The 15,493-nt window shown below is 40.8% G+C and overlaps 2 protein-coding genes across 2 annotated transcripts in view; both read right to left on the reverse strand.

Annotated features, from left to right (window-relative positions):
• Positions 1–1,246: 1,246 nt before the first annotated feature.
• On the reverse strand, positions 1,247–9,282 carry LOC106013431 (the record flags this gene model as incomplete). Its single annotated transcript, XM_013089151.2, is given in 4 exon segments — positions 1,247–1,435; positions 4,863–4,940; positions 6,754–6,802; positions 9,191–9,282. Coding segments are annotated over 3 exon segments (283 nt in total), but the record flags the coding sequence as incomplete, so codon positions are not given.
• Positions 9,283–13,350: 4,068 nt separating this feature from the next.
• The window catches only part of LOC101855220 (DNA ligase 1), a gene marked incomplete in the record, with an annotated part of 87,463 nt that continues 85,320 nt past the window's right edge, over positions 13,351–15,493 (reverse strand). Inside the window, 1 exon segment of the mRNA XM_035972873.1 lies at positions 13,351–15,300. Within this exon segment, the coding sequence (XP_035828766.1) occupies positions 15,214–15,300 (87 nt within the window).

Raw genomic sequence — 15,493 nt, forward strand, 5'->3', positions numbered from 1 at the left:
TATCTATCTATCTATCTATCTATCTATCTATCTATCTATCTATCTATCTATCTATTTATCTATCTATCTATCTATTCTGAGGTATGTCCCATAGACTTTAGGCCAAAAAAAAAGACAGCAACATGTTAACATTTTTATTAATTTTTTACGTCAACCGATCGAGTTTCTTTGCTCCATTCCATGCTGCAAACATCTCAAAGAAGTCTCGTTACCACTCTGAGGATCCTGCACAGTCAGGAGAGAGTGTACTCCAGCCCTCAAGCTTTTGGCCTTGAACACCAATGGAGAGTTCTAATCCTATATTGGACTGGCTCTTACTGAGTATCCCCTTTCTCCTGACACGTATCCCACACGGCCTGGTTTGTGTCTGACGGGTACGGTCGGAGCAACCTTCTGTGATCCCCCACAGTGACTCTGGATGTTGTGCACTTGATCAAGCGGTTCATAATGGAGTGGGGGGGGGGGGGTACGCTTTACTTAAATCGTTATAATCGTCATTTTTGGACTTCTTGCTGCAGGGTGTTTTATCACAAGAGCCAGCACGTCTCCTAAATGGCAAGTACATAAGTACAAGTTGGCCTTTAGAAATCAGTCAGGGAGGAAGGAAAATATAAAGCGGGGCTAATAAATAGGTCCACTGCAGATCAGCGGGAGGCGAATGTAGATGATCTAAATTGTGCCCCCATCGACACAATTTGGATCCTTTAACAGAACAATTTGGATCATTTAGCAGATGTGCGGCATTGATCCTGCCTGCCAGGTCCAAACTAGGCTGAAAGCGACAGACGGATGCAGTACTTGATTCAAAAACCTCCCGACGTGAGAACTGAACGCAGGCTTTCCGCTAGCGATGGCAGAGTGGCCAACTGCTACACCACAGACTCTGACTCTGGCTGATCTATCAATGTCATGCTCATACTGTGCCGGAACAACATAAGGGGAACTGCTGCTTTTTCTTTCCTCATTCTTACTATCGTTATTTTCCCACTACTTCTTTTGTATGTTTGTCACTCTTGTAAACTGCTTTTTCCAGGGTGCCTTGATAGTCGAAGCAGACTTTGTGCTCTTGAGACGAGAGAGGTCAGCAGTTTAAGCCTGGTTCCCAGTTTGGACGTCTCTGTTGATATCCACCCATTGGCGCTCATATGACTTTATGCCGTTGCAAGCGCCGCCGTAAAACATTACTATAACTAGACTGCTAAAACTAAAAAATGGGAGGGGGGGGCAGAGGTACTTACCACTTCTGGTTTTGATAGGGATGGAGGCTGGGTGTACACAGGGGTGCCGAAAGTGAAAGGTCCAATAGGCGGCTTGACGATAGACGGGTCGTGAAAGGCCACGGAGATCCAGTACTTGCCGTCGTCTGTCCGCGAGTAGGTCACGTCGTAAGGCCGCTTCAGGAACCCGACGTGAGTCTCTGTAGCTTCATCGAGATCTGGACAATATGAGTCATAACGCAAAATCAGACGCTCGTCAATTTGGGGGTAAGCGGAGTTATTGGTATCATCTTAAAGCGTGTTCATTTGTCTTGCTTTCGATGAAAAAATACCCAATTATATTGAATACAAGTCGAGATATTAGCGACTGGAAAGGGTAGGGGGTTCCTGGTAGCAGAGGTAAAAATTGCCGAGAAAATGACCGCCAAAATTGGTTATTTCCATAGCTTGAGAGTCCATGAAAATTGAAAATTTACTCCTTTTTTTTCTTTCTTTTTTTCCCCTTTAATCCATTTTTATCGGTAAAATCCACACAGAAATGTGTTCTTAAATGGACGTAAAAAGTGTTGAACCAAAAGTAAGACTTTCAATAAAAATTGCCAAACTGTGTGTGTGGGGGGGGGGGGATGTCGATTTATTCAACATCGTTATATTGATTTCACCACGCTGCCTCACATATTGTGTTCGGACTTCTTAAAGATTTGACGCTAAGACATTTAACCGATAAGAAAAAAAAATACCAACGTTGTGATTAGCAAACAAAGACAAGAAGAGAAGGTTTGATACATTCACATAAATGTGCCATAATGTTATTTTCTGATAATATCTTCTTATGTGTATGTATCAATGTATGTATGTATGTATGTATGTATGTATGTATGTATGTGTGTGTGTAGGCTATGTATATATATAATAATAATAGATAGTATTTGTATAGCGCTAATCCCTGCTTACCAGCAAGCTCTGTGCGCTTCACATTCTATACTATTACCCCAGCAGACGTGAGAGCATTCTGAAACAACCTCATCTTCCTGGGAAGCATACAGTGCAAGCAGCCATTTATAGGCGCTTAGACACTACCATACCAACAAGATCTTTAGCCGTCTATGGCCGGGTACCCATTGCCTCCTGGGTGTAGTAAGCAAAATTTGTGCAAAGTGCCTTTCCCAATGACACAACATCGGGCCCGCTACTCGAACCCACGAACCCGGTACCTCACGATTACGAGTCCGGTAGCCTAACCACTTGATATCTTGTTGAAACTGTCTTTTTTAAAGTTAGCTACTCAGTGGCGAACGAGTGTGTTTACTATCTAGCTTAATTAACACTGTTAATGTTTACAATTACTGTTCATTTATATTATGTATGTGACTGTGAGCCAATTTGTGAGTGCAAGCATTGTATTATATTGTTATGGTTATGTGCACAGATGTGTGTGGAAGAGAGGATGTGTGAGAGAGAGAGAGAGTAGGTGTGTGTATATATATGGGTGTGCACATGCTCGTGCGTATGTGTGTGCATGTTGGTGTATGTGTGTGAGTGTGTGTTTGTGCGTGTGTGTTTGTTTGTTTGTTTGTACGCGGTGAAACACCAAACCAAAAGTCCAAGATCTGGACAATAAAGATGTATCTTATTTTATCGTAAACCCTCCAATGGGCTCCTCAATCATATCTCCAAGACTGAAAGGGGAAAAAGTCAAGATGCGGCTGTGAGTGCAGAAGACATATTTAAGACATTGAAGCACCGAGCTGGCGGCATTGCTTTATTAACACGTTTTGTGCCAAGTCGGAATAATAGCTTTGTGATCTCCAAGAAAGTTTTCCACGAGCAAAAGGAATGCTTCCGAATTCCCAAACTGCAAGTTCAAGTGGAGTGAATTTGTCCTTAAATATTTCTTCACTCAAAAAGTAGCAAATTTCAGGACCCATTTTATTTTCGCTTTACTTTTGGTTTCCCAATCCAGTGGCCGTATGAGTTCGAGTCTTTTGGCCTGTTTATCAACAAAATAATTTAGATGTTTATGTATGCCGTGTTTTGTCGCTGTATATAGTGTTTAGAGTTCATTGTTCACGAGTTCACGACACCCGGAGCTACAGAAAAACCTTCTTTCAATTCTGCTTCACTTTTTTTCTCTTTTGTTTTCACCAAAACACAAGAAAAACGAACCGGCTTTAAGATTTTACCAACGACTCCATATGTCCAAAAATTGACGAGCGCTTGATTCCACCGCGCAGTGACACATGTGATATATCCCATTTGAGACCAACAGGTTTTGATTGTTGAAGTAAAGAGAAGCAAATTAAAGAAGCGTTATAATAATAATAATAAATAGCATTTGTATAGCGCATATCCCCGCTCAACAGCAGACTCTATGCGCTTTACACTATATTATTACGGTCATTTAGCGCTGTGGAAAAAGGTAAGACAGACAGGCAGAAACAACATAGGGAAAGTAGAAAAGTAAGACCTGCCAAAGGCACCCTCCAACCACCCGCAGATCCAGAAGTAGGGACAAACCTTTGAAACCACCACAGATGTTCCGGGTGTGTTTTGCCTATTGGCACTCCGGTGTCTGAAAAGACAGTGCGTGTGTGCAGTGCTTCCAATGATAACGCATTATCTTAACCCTCTCCGTACGTCGTGTTTTACTAGCGTATCCATACGACGTGGGGAACTCTATGCCACCACTTTCTAAAGAGGAAATTTACTCGTTAATCCGATCCGTATGCTTTGCATAGCTGCAGAGATCTAGCTAGGTCTCTGATAGCAGTCTGTCAAAATAATTTTTCGAGAAATATTGAAAGTGTCAAGGAGATCTTCGCACTAGAAGTATTCTAAAATGTGAAGAATACAACGCAGGGGGATAGGGTTAACTCGTGATTACAACTTGGCAACTTCACTTGTAGGATAAAGTATGATCTATCAACGTGACTAAAGTAATACATTATTCTTTATGTAGGCTATGCGGATGTGTATAAGAGAGTGCTGGGAGTGGGTCCCATAATGCCAAGTCTAGCACCTTTTTATAAGGAAGCTATCATAATCCTTTTTTTAAAAAACTGATCAACGTCGCTACGAGGTTGATAACGTTGGGGTTTTGTTGTTTTTTTGTTGTTGTTTTTTGTGTGTTTTTGTGTGTTTTTTGTGTGGTTTTGTGTGGTTTTTTGGGGGGTGGGTTGTTGTTTTTCAAGAGACACGTGGGTGTTTGTTAGGAACAATTGTGTCACGTCGTGGTGGAATCAGGCGCTCGTCAACTTTTAGGCGTATGGGGTTATCAGTATTATCTTAATGCCTGTTCATTTGCCTTGATTTTGGTGGAAAAAAATATCCAACTGTGTAGAATAGAAGTCAAAATATTTGCAATTGAAGGAGTTCAGAGTCGCCTGATTTCAGAGGTAAAATTATCGAGAAAATGGCCACCAAAGTTTGGTAACTTCCATAACCTGAGAGTCCTCGGAAATGGAAAATGTACATTTTGTTTGCCTTTAATCAACGTTTTTCAGTACAATTTCCTTGGGACTTTGTTTTTATATGGACATAAAAGGAATAGAACCAAAAAAACAAAAATTCGATAAAAATTATCTACCTGGCGGAAACATGCCTGTTTCTCCGATTTCACCACGATACCTCACAATTAATACTCACTCATTAGGGCAGCAGCGAACTCCGTGTCCACTCCTTCTATCTCAGACACCAACAAGCGCCATGTTCCAAGAAGTTGGTCTGTGAAGTAACAAAAACATAAGGACGTTTTTTTATCTCCGTCGCACTGAATTGTTTCAGTATGCATAACAATCAAGTAACTCACCAACCTTCGGTTACAAAATCAGCAAAATAAACCACCTCTTTTTTACAGCAGTGAAGTTGAGTGTTTTGGAACAAGGAAGATCTCAACAAAGAATGAAATGCCAAAACATAAACTTTCGCCCTCTCAACTGAACAATGGTCCGAAGTAAAGATGAGACTTCTTGCGACATTAATTTGTCTCACGTAGATCTAGGTAAAACTACGAGTTAGGGTATTTCTTAGTGGTTTGGGTGTTTTGTTACGTGAGAGTTTAGAATAGCTATATAGTCCAATAGTCCAAAGGGAATGATATTCCTGTAGCATTTCTATTTGCGCCAATATGTGAATTGAGTTTCAGAGCTAATTTTTATTCTACTATGGTTTTACGGCACTTGCAACACGATAAGGTCGTATAAGTGCTGAAGATAAGAGGTGTTGCAAGTACAAGAGAGTATAAAACATAGAAAAGAAGGAGGGGAGAATCAGATAGGGACGAAAGGTTTTTAAACATGAAAAAGGAGCGAACCACACCAATAGTGCACCCGTCAACCACCCGCAGAGCTATGTTAAATAGGTTAACCCCTTCCACTAGTAATGTAAGCTCACATAAGTTAAAAATGACAATAAAGGAGTGCAGACGAGATAAAATAACAGTATAGGAGTAAGGCATCTGAACACCTTTTCTGGCAGCCTCTCCCCTTTTTTAAAATGATAATCATAGTGGACGCTTAGAGACATCGGATGATATGACAAGAAACAAAAACCAAAACAACCGAAGGGCTATAAAGAAAATCGGAAGCACTAAGTCCTGCTGACATTTCATAGAAAAACAGAATTAAATGGTTTGGCCATCTGTTACGAACGTCAGCTTGCCAGTCAGCCTCGAGAACTCCTTACACCAAGACTTTTTTTGTGTGTGCTCAGGCTATAAAGGAATTGGTAGACGACGCAAAATACAGATTGAGGGAGTCAAGGAAACCCTGAGAAATTATAATACCCCAACCGAAAGAGCTTCAGAGATGGTGTACCATAAAAATCTGCATCTCCCCTAGACGCAACAGGAGATGGAAAAGTGAAAGTAAAAGTAACAGCATACAGTAACAACACAGAATAAGACAATGGAACTGCTCCATCGACCACCTGTCCAAGACAATTGCCTGTGCAAAGGACCACTTCCCACTTCAACTCTTGCGGGTTTGTTTGTTTTTTTAATTATTTTGTTTTTGTTTTTGTTTTCTACATTATTATCTTCTAATGACAATGTGCAACGGGCCAACTGTCTGGTGAAAATAGTGAAATTGTATCGGTTTAATGTCCCTATCAACAATAGTAGGCTATTTAAGAGGCGGGACCTCCGAATTTAACGTCCATCTCCGAAAAGACCGAGCCAATGAGAAATTCGTGTAAAGTGACTTTTGATGCTCATATAACCTTATGCAGTTGCGAGCTCCGAAAACCTAACTAAAACAACACAAAACAAAATAAAGTGCCTTTCCCAAGGACACAATGTCGGACAGAATTGACGCTCGAACCCCCGAACCCGCAAACACACGATTATGGGTCCGATAGCCCAACAACTACAACTAGGCTACCCAAGCCACAACCATCCCTCTAAGATGGCCACTTTTCTCCTCGACAAAGAGTGAACGTCTTAGACAGGTTTGATTGCATCTATCAGGGTTTTATTTAATTCTCCGAAAAGATAAGCATTCCTGCCATGTCTGTCTGTAAACACGTGCATGAGCGTTACCTGATGAGTTCGCCATCTCTCTGGACAGACAGTACTGGACGATAGATCTCTGAAAAATAATACATGTATACAAAAAGATAAAGAATTTATAACATTAGGTATGAATGGAATTTATTACATGAGTTATGAATGGAGATCATTAGTTATCTTACTTGTTGTAAAACTATCAGTTTTAATTCTGAGTTGAAAAATTGTTTCACAACATGGTGCAATCAGGCGCTCGTCGCGTTATAGACATGTGGAGTTATTGGTACCATCTTCTTAAAGCCTGTTCATCTACGATGCTTTGGATAAAAATAAAAACCCGTTTATCTTGATCGGAAGTCGATATATTATTATTTGAGATTGAAAGGGGGTTGGAGGGGGGGGGGGTTCCTGGTGTCAGTTGTAAAATCAGCGAGAGAATAGCCACCAACGTTTGGTGAATTCCAAAGCTGGGCGTACATTGACTAGAAACTGCAAATTTACTTCTTTTTTTCTCTCTTGATCAACGTTTTTAGTAACGCCCACGCATTAATGTGTTCATATGTTGACATAAAAGGTGTTGAGTCCAAAAATAGAAATTTGATTTGAAAATGCCCAGAGCCAAAAAAAAACAACAAATTCCGGTTCCTCCGAATGTCATTATTTTGACGAGCGCCTGGTTTCACCGCGATGTCACACGATTGAACTCACATGAAGAGGTTGGGTCAAAGGTTATGACAACTGGATAACCTTCTTCTGGAATCAAAAAGGTCAGTGAGTACATAAGACACATATCTTGCCTGTCAGCACCTGAGTCATTCAAAGAATTTGTTTATCAGTGCTTGCTACAGAAACAGCATAGGCAGTTTGGGGGGGGGGGGAGTAAGCAAGCAAGCAAGCAAGCAAGCAAGGAAGGAGGGAAAGAAGGAAGGAAGGAAGGAAGGAAGGAAGGAAGGAAGGAAGGAAGGAAGGAAGGAAGGAAGGAAGGAAGGAAGGAAGGAAGGAAGGAAGGAAGGAAGGAAGGAAGGAAGGAAGGAAGGAAGGAAGGAAGGAAGGAAGGAAGGAAGTAGAGTAAGTAAGTAGATAGAGTAAGTGAGTATTTATTCAGTGTTTGAGACCATTAGCCCACGTCACACAAGAGAAACATTTTACTGGAGAGACTTCCATGACAACCGCATAAATCATAAATGACATACTTAGCAACAACATAATAAATTCGTCTAGAGTTATCAAATAAATTTTCCATAATAAAATCGTACAGGTTGTGCATATATACCTCTCTCCATTGGTCAAACAGTGCATATAGCTGTCACTGGGACGTTTGGGAGGGGGCAATTATAATGAAACGCAAGTAAGTATAATTCTTAATACCCAACTTGCACACGTTAAAGATCACTTGGCGATTGAAAACGTTTGGTGGGTCCGCGCCCTCCTATGACATTATGCAGTTGCGAGCGCCGCAAAACACTTACCAAACAAGAAAAAAAAAGAAAGAAAATACCCAACTCATTCTACACTACTTTCTTTTGTCCCGTGTCCAGGTTTTGGCGCTGAAAATTGGCAATTTATAAAATATGGCACAACGCGTTGGAATCAGGAGCTCGTCAATTGTTTTGGCATATAGAGTTATTGGTTTTATTTAAAAGCTTGTTCATTTGTCTTGCTTTGGGTGGAAAAAGATACCCACCTATCTTTAACTATAGTAGTTGAGATATTTACGATTGGATGAGGTGGGGGCCGACTGGTTTCAAAGATAAAATTAGTGAGAAAATGGACGCCAGAATTTGGTGACTTCCAAAGCTTGAGAGTCCTTGGAAACTGCTGATTGTGTGCCTTTAATCAACGTTTATCAGTAAAATCCAGCCAGCGTATGTGTTTTTACAAGTACATGAAAGAAAAGAAAAAAATATTAGATAAAAATTATCAAAGAGGCAGAAAAATACCCAGTTCTTTGATTTCATTATTTTTGACGAGCTCCTGATGATTTCACCACGATGCCTTACAAATACAAATGAGTTAATTTGGTAGCGACTGTTAAAGTTACACTGTTGGGAATAACACAAAGAGACACTGAGTTGGTTTCCCTGCTGTATAAGGAATACGGGCATGTACTTGGCGGGTGCTTTAGTGAGGTTTGCTCCTTTTTCTATCAAACATCTGTCACCATGATCTCTCCCTCCTTCTTTTTTACGTTTGTTCCTCTCTTGTAACACCTCTAATCTTTGGCACTTGTGTGACATTATCGTGTTGCAAGTGCCGTAAACCTCTTACTTAAACTAAAAACTAAGCATAACGAATCCCTCATTCGACCTTTGTCAGATCCTCCTGGTTATACGTTCGTGCTGCCCCTGCCAAGGACACCGACAACTCACCGTTTGACGTACATGGGAAGAAACCTGAAACAAAAATAAAATCCACAAAAACACGATATCGGAAAGAAGGGGGCCACTGGTAGTCAGTCCATCAAACTTACACAATGAAATCCGCCTTTGCCTCAATCACTCTAAACCACTAATTTTGATTTTTTGATGGTCTTCCAGAATTCACCAAGGGACATCTAATAATGCGCTGTGCTATGATCTGCTCTGTCCAGTACTATAATTTTAAAACACATATACACTCTAAAAACTCAACGCGTCATTAATAATTCCGGGGCAGTTAGTGGATAAAATACACCAAGCCTGCGCCTAACATTGAAACTCGATACTAGTTATAAATTACTAACCGATGCAAATCTTTGGAAATTAGCATTAATTAATTAAACTTTGAGGCTCTGCTAATAATGCTACACGCGGATGCTACTGCTTCATGTCGTGTCACATACAGGCCAGTGGGTGGTGGGCGGGTGCTCTGGTGTGGTTTACTCCTTCTTTCCTATCAAACATCTGTCGTCCTTATCTCTCCTTCTTTTTTTATGTTTGTTGCTCTCTTGTAACACCTCTATTCCTCGGCACTTGTATGATCTTATTGTGTTGCAAGTACCTTCAAACTCTTACTAAAACTAATTTAAACATACAGGCCTATCTAAACAGTATTGAACAGGGCAGTTCCAGGTCAGCAGCTTCATGCATGATGTAACGTGACAACAAAACTTAGAAATTCATGTTTGTTTGTTTGTTTGTTTTCTTGTTGTTTGTGGGTTTTTGTGTTGTTGTTTTGTGTGTGTGTGTGGGGAGGGGGGGTATAGTTTGTTGTTTTTGGTTAATTTTTTATTGGCTATTTGATTCAGTGGCAGATTGGCACGCTCAGACATAGCATTATGACTCGGGTGTGGGCTGCAAACGTAGCCTACTATTTATTTCCTCTGATGAATCAGCAGGGCCGTAGTTGTTTGGGTTTTTTTTTGCTTTTTTCCCCGTTCTTCTTAATATAATCGTCTAGCTGTATTAAAAGATGTGCCTTTAAAACCATAGTAATTCATGTCATGTGAGAGAAAGAATGAGACTGCAAACACTGCAATATAAATAATAAGTAGAAGATATTGATATCGAGCCTCTCTTGGAATAGCCGACGGATTTTCCTCGGAGTCGAGGGACCCCGGCAACAGACAAAATGCAACCAAATCTAGGTTTGTTTGGGGTTTGTCTTTGGTTGTTATTTTTTGTTGTGGTTTATTTTTAGTTTTAGCCTAGTGGTTATGCTCTCGGACTCGCAACCGTAAGGTCGTGGGTTCGAATCCCGCCAAGGGCCCGACGTTGTGTCCTTGGGAAAGGCACTTTACACGAATTTTCCTCACTTCACCCAGGTGGGAATGGGTACCCGGCTATAGACAGCGAAAGATCTTGTCAGTTTGTTAGTGTTTGAGCGCTTAATCGGCTGCTCGCACTGTATGCTTCCCGGGAAGCTGAGAATGTTTCGGAGTGTTCTATGGTCTGCTGGGGTAATAATATAGTGTAAAGCGCATAGAGCCTGCTGTTGAGCGGGGATATGCGCTATACAAATGCTATCTATTATTTTATTTATTTTTTTTTGGGGGGGTGTCTTGTTTGTTTGTTTGTTTATTTGTTTGTTTGTTTTTTGTAGCTTTTTGGGGGGGGTGTATTTTCTAAAAATTTAGATGTTTAAAGGCCCACCATAGACGCAGTTTAGATCATTTTTAAGAGGTGGGCTTCCGAGCCTGCATTCGTGCCCTTCTGTGTGTGTGTCACAACGTACATCTTCTGTCTTTCGATTTGCCAGCCGCCCGACCTGACTATCAATGATTTATTTATAGAGGCACCAGCCATCCATGTGAATTTGCCAGCCGAACTGAATGAAAGTGTGGTGGCAGAACGGTTAGTGCGCTCGTCTTCGAAGTGGAAAATTCGGGTTCGAGCCTCGGTTCGGGCACGAATTTTTTTCGCACCCTCCTTCCCACCCAGCAGCAACGGGTACCTGACTTCGAGTTGGGGAAGTAAAGGTGGCGTGGAAAGGAACTGGCCACCCTACCTCAATATGTCATGGGCTCATGAAGTTGTCTCACTAACAAGGCAATCCCCAATGTCCGGATTGGATGTGGGAACAACTTTACTTTTTTTTAAACTGAAAGATAATTCCGCATTGTACAGTGTTTAGATTAGAGCCTGCGGGAATTAAGCACCATCACACACATGTTCACTTTACCATCACTTTATCATTATTCTTTTCCTTGAATTAATACTGTTGTTTGACTTTCAGATGCCAAAGTGGCGTCGGTAGTCTAGTGGTTAGGCTACTGGACTCGTAATCGTGAGGTTGTGGGTTCGGGGTTCGAGCCTCAGCTCAGTCCGACGTTGTGTCCTTGGAAAGGCACTTTACATGAAATTCTTTTATGGTTCGGTCCTTTCAGAAATGGACGTTAAACTAGAGGTCCAGCCTCTTAAATAGCCTAAATAGTGCTGATAGAAGTGTTAAACCTATACCATTTCACCTTTTCTTCAGATGACAGGATGTCTTTAAAGTGACCAAGAAGACTGGGCATTGGAACCCTGGGAACAGTCTTTTAGTTTTAGTAGAGGTTTCACGGCGCTCGCAACTGCATAAAGTCATGTGATCGCCAAGGGGGGGATGTCAACAGAGAAGTCCTTACAGTTACAGGGAATCAGACTAACTCTTCTCACCTCTCTAGCTATTAAGTTTAGTTTTAGAGAGCGTGTCACGGCACTTATAACACAATTTGGTCATATATTATAAGTGCCGAAGATTAGAGGCGTTACAAGTAACAAACGCGAAAAAGAAAGAGAAGAGATAAGAATGATAGATGTTTGATAGGAAAGAAGAACAAACCACACCAGAACACCCGCCAAACACCCACAAGGTCTCGTTTCAGCTCAGTCATAACATACTGCTGATCCGCCCCGTCGAGCTTGCAGAGAGGAGGACGAGACAATGGACCTGGTAGGCCCTATTCCTGAAATGTCCCACCAGCTACCGTGCCAAAACACGTCTGCTGGGACATTTCTTCAACGACTCACAATCAGCATTGTTCAAAAACCCCGGAGTGAATACTGAGGTCCTGCTTGCTGTCGGCATCGCTGACCAATTATGATGTCACAGTGGAAGAGGGAACAGAGAGAAAGAACTAATAAATAGAAAGAACATATTGCTGAGAAAAAACAAGACAGAGAATAAGAAAAAAGACATACAAGTTTATTCCTCCAATGACATTAGTAATGAGCATCAATACCGGTACTGTACAATTATTATTGACAAGAAGCTGTCAAATTTTGAACCGTCCACTAGACTATCATCATCATCCAGTGCCAGATCTGCGACAGACATCGGCGATCATGATTCTCCATTCATTCCTTTGCTCGGATGCTCTAAAAAAAAGCTACGTTTCCCTGATCTTTCCCTGTTACCCATTTGTTTAGGTTCCCTAAATATGTTGTTCTGGGCCTACCAGAATATCATGTACACAAAAACACTTTGCAAGATACAGATCTAGACCACAGTTAAGTAGAGACAGTTCGTTAGAGTAAAGGGAAGCACATTGACACAATAATGGTCATTCAGGGCCTGACATTTTTCTTTTTTAATAAATTTATAGTAGAGGTCTTTTTTACGGCGCTCGCAACTGCATAAGGTCATATGAGCGCCAAGGGGTGGATGTAAACAGAGAAGTCTTTACAGGGAATCAGACTTAGGCTGCTCACCTCTCTAGCTTCAACAGCACAAGGTCTGCCTCGACTATCAAGGCACCCCGGATATAGCAGGTCAGAGAGTGACAAACATACAAAAGAAGTAGAGGAAAATGACAATAGTAAGGATCAGAAAGAAATAGCAGCAGTTCCCTGTTGTAGATCGGGCACAGTTACGAGCGTGACATGAGTCAGCCCATTTACAATTCTATGTTTGAACGAGAAATGTTCCCCCTTTGGGAATGGCCTAAAAACACGTCAGTGGCACTGCCCCGGGGGGTGCCTGCAAAAAGTCAGACAAACAGACAGACAGACAGACAGACAGAAACAACAGAGGGAATGTGAAGAAGTAGAACCTATCAGTGGCTCCCACCAACTACCCACAGGAATATTAATTCCGTTGGAAGGAAAGCAAAGATGAAAAATCAGCCAGTAGAGTGGTCTATTATTAGTATGACCAGCTCTAATCCAGTATGGTTCGAGCTCACACCTACAACATAACGCTAAGGAACAAAACAAACAAAAAAACAAGACATAAAATGAATACAAGTTTATTCCTCTAATGTGCATCATCAATACTGTACAATTCTTACTATTGACAGACAAATCTATCATATCTTGAACCATCCACCACATCTCCATGTACACAAGACACACATAGCAAGACACAGATTGAGGCCTAGACCACAATAGAGAGGAGCATGGTGAAGGAGCATAGTTTCAGTTGTAACTAAGCCCTACCACAAAGAGAATGGTATTTCATTTCTCAGACATAGGTGCCAACTGGCTACCAAAAAACCCCCAAAAAATCCTGAACATTAAGTAATTAAGTAACCTGTGAAAACACACATAAAGGACAAAAAAATTTACAGACCATATTGTTTAATACATCTTTCAAGATTATTTTTTTACAAAGTGTAATATGACAAGCACAAGGCCAGCATAATCTGGGCAATTTCTGAAAATCGAATTTACATGCAGAAAATTGGCACCTCTGGTTATCTTCAACTGCATTCCAAAGATGTTTCTTTTTCTCTGCTCTTTCAATGCCGACTCCGTTAAAAGAGCTACCTGGCAGAGAAACCATAACCATCAAGAACATTTTTTGAAGTTTGAAAACATCCCATAAAAACCTTGTAGAGTTCGTGAAAAACGAAACCCTTCACCTTTGCTGATTAAGTTTTAGTTTTAGTTTTAGTAGAGGTTTTACGGCGCTCGCAACTGCATAAGGTCATATGAACGCCAGAAGATTAGAGGTGTCACAAGAGAGTAACAAACATAAAAAAGAAGAAGGGGAGATAAGGACGATAGATGTTTGATAGGAAAGAAGAAGCAGCTGATTTAGGGAGAAAAAGCAACTACACAGGATCAGAACAACGCAACATGTCTCCTCCTCTCCTCTCATTTTCACTAAAATATTAGCTCCCAAGCACACAACACATACAACATACATACACCCACACTCTCACACACCATTGCATGCATATTCAATTCCAAACCCAAAGTTCAAACTAAAATTGATGAATATTCATCAATCATTACAAAAACAACACGCATTGACCCAAACAGTGAAAATTGTATTCACTGCCAAAACACACATATAAGGAGTCCGCTTAAACCATTCAGTCTTTCTCAACATCACTGTGTGACATGATAAAGTTCACCTTCTACTTCTAAGCTGGGTAGAATGGACAACTTGAGCTATCAAAACCATTCATATAAGCACATTAAAAATATTAAGCAAAAAAGAGGACAATGAACAATGACGTGAGATGTATAAACAGACAGACTAAATCTATGCCAGAACAGCAAACATGAGTTGACCACAGTAAAAATGGCAAAGCTTGAGCAGAAATAAAATGGAAATTTCCATTTCTAGATTTCTGAATACACCCATTCATGAAACCAAGGCATGGAGAAGAGACATATATATATGTGATAAATACAATCTTAACATCACACAGACTGACACTGAACCATCAAAATCAGCAATCAGTGTTTCGTAACTGCCTGTGTGTGTAATCCACGGCTCATTTTTACAAGTACAGGACTTTTACCTTCAGCGAGGATGAAACAAGACTAGGGAGTTACTAAAAACATGAAAATTTAGACCGGGCTGAGAGATAATCTGTGACAGAGAATCAAGAATGAACGACAAAAGAAATGATTCAGAAGCGCAGGTCTCAACAATCCAACACTACAACAACTGCAACTATTCTTCACCTTGATACAAGCCCATGCATACTCATAGACACACGATAACAAAAGTACCAAGCTCATATCAGCTCACATACACACACAGACAAAAGTAGGCCCACAAAGCTCACGCACGCTAACAGACACACACTGACAAAAGTACAAAAACTGAGCAGCTTCCAATGCCATAATATGACAACTTTCAGTAGAAATCCTCTGGATCTTCCTCTCCTTTATCTGTCTTAGCCTGGTTCTGTATCTGGCTCTGTGCTTTGTACATTCCTGCTACCTGCAACACAAGGAAAGAGAATGACATCAAAGATAAATATATTAGCATATAAGTATGTGTATGTATGTAGGCCTTTTGATAATATGTCTATGGTGTACCTGCATGTTTTCCTATCAATAAAAAATGCTTGATTAAAAAAAAAAAAAGACAAAGAAAGAAAGAGAGTGAGTGAGTGTGTGTGTTTGGGAGGGAG

Source organism: Aplysia californica, unplaced genomic scaffold (assembly GCF_000002075.1).
Source record: "Aplysia californica isolate F4 #8 unplaced genomic scaffold, AplCal3.0 scaffold00884, whole genome shotgun sequence".
Taxonomy (NCBI): Eukaryota; Metazoa; Mollusca; class Gastropoda; order Aplysiida; family Aplysiidae; genus Aplysia; species Aplysia californica.